This window comes from Aptenodytes forsteri, unplaced genomic scaffold (genome assembly GCF_000699145.1).
Source record: "Aptenodytes forsteri isolate BGI_AS27 unplaced genomic scaffold, ASM69914v1 Scaffold147, whole genome shotgun sequence".
In the NCBI taxonomy this organism is placed as follows: Eukaryota; Metazoa; Chordata; class Aves; order Sphenisciformes; family Spheniscidae; genus Aptenodytes; species Aptenodytes forsteri.
The window spans coordinates 1034878-1036187 of NW_008795320.1; the positions used below are offsets into that span (position 1 = coordinate 1034878).

Genomic DNA, 1310 nt, shown 5'->3' on the forward strand with positions numbered 1-1310 from the left:
CCCCACTGCAGAAACAGCCCCGTTGCAGCCGGCACGGACCCCCAGCACGGACCCCCAGCACCAACGGCCCCATTGCACAACGGGCCTCAAAATCACCGCGCGGAGCCCACGGTGCCGACAGCACCGGCAGCACCGTCCTGGTCAGAGGGCCAGGCCGGGGCAGGTCGCTGCAGGGCTCCTTGCACGGGGGAGCTGGGTGGTCCCCGCAGCCTCTCCCCCAGCCCTGCAGCAGGGCTGTACCCCCGGGGGGGGTGCAGCTCCCTGGATTTCAGGCCTCCAAGTGTCCAAGTCCTGCTGCAGCCCGTCCCGGCTAAAACCCCGAAGAATCGGCATCGGTACCCCCATTGCAACCGCCGTCACTGTACCCGTGTCCCTCCCGGCACGGGGACACCCAGGAAAGCGCTGCCACCACCGGCATCCCCCCATCAGCGTGAGGCAACAGGGCTTTGGGTCCCTTTCCCCGTCCCCCGAGGGATGCACCGGAGCCAGGGAAGATGCTTTCCTGCTACCTACGGGAGCAGAGGCTGCATGGCCGGGCTCCAGCTCCCAGCTGCTCCCCGGTGTGTATCCGGGGCCGCTGGCTCCCCTCCAGAGCCAGATCATTTTCTCTCCATTCTGCCAAATTTATTGCAGGAAAATGGGCTCCGATTTCTTTTTAATACTCGGTTGGGGAGAAAAATACGCAGCGGGCAGGGCGGAGAGGAAGCGGTTTCCCAGGGCTGCCGGCTCCAGGCCCCCTTCATTGCGGAGGTGCCGGAGATGCCAGAGCCATGCCGGGGCCTGGAAAACTTTTTGGCACCTGGAATGGGGTCTGTGAAGCTGCCCCCAGAGCCTTCCCAGATGGATGACAGTAAATATTTTATTAACCATCACTCCGTGGTCGTTTCACTAATAGCTTCTATCAATGGCAACGTAAATGGGCCTTATTAAATCTTCCCCCTGTCAGGACATCGATAGGGACGTCTCCGGCAGGATTCAGCGCCCGGAGGGTTGATTAAAACTGCGAAGCCCTGAGGGGTCCCTTGTCCCCCGTTCCCATGGGGATGTCATGGCGGGTGGCCGCATCCCCAGGGATGCTCGGGTGGGATGTGCAGCGCAGGGGCACCCAGCGCGGTCCTCCACGGCCCCATCGTGGGGATGGGGACAGGGCAGGTCCCCCCCAGCCGGGGCTGCTGGCCGCGGCCGCCGGGTGTCCTTGAGCAACCGCCGGGGGTGTGCGGCGGAGGGGGCGACAGGAACGCCCACCGCCGCAGCCCGGGTGTCCGGCCGCAGGGTGCCCCTTCCGCCCCCGCGGCAACGCTCGAGCTCGA

The 1310-nt window shown here is 65.2% G+C and overlaps 1 protein-coding gene across 1 annotated transcript in view; it reads right to left on the reverse strand.

The window, feature by feature from the left end:
* The window catches only part of LOC103899390 (small conductance calcium-activated potassium channel protein 1), a 14121-nt gene extending 13788 nt beyond the window's left edge, over positions 1 to 333 (reverse strand). The window contains exon 1 of the mRNA XM_009279869.1: positions 241 to 333. Coding sequence (XP_009278144.1) covers positions 241 to 333 — 93 coding nt within the window. The remainder of the gene's footprint in view (positions 1 to 240) is intronic.
* Between the last annotated feature and the right edge of the window lie 977 nt (positions 334 to 1310).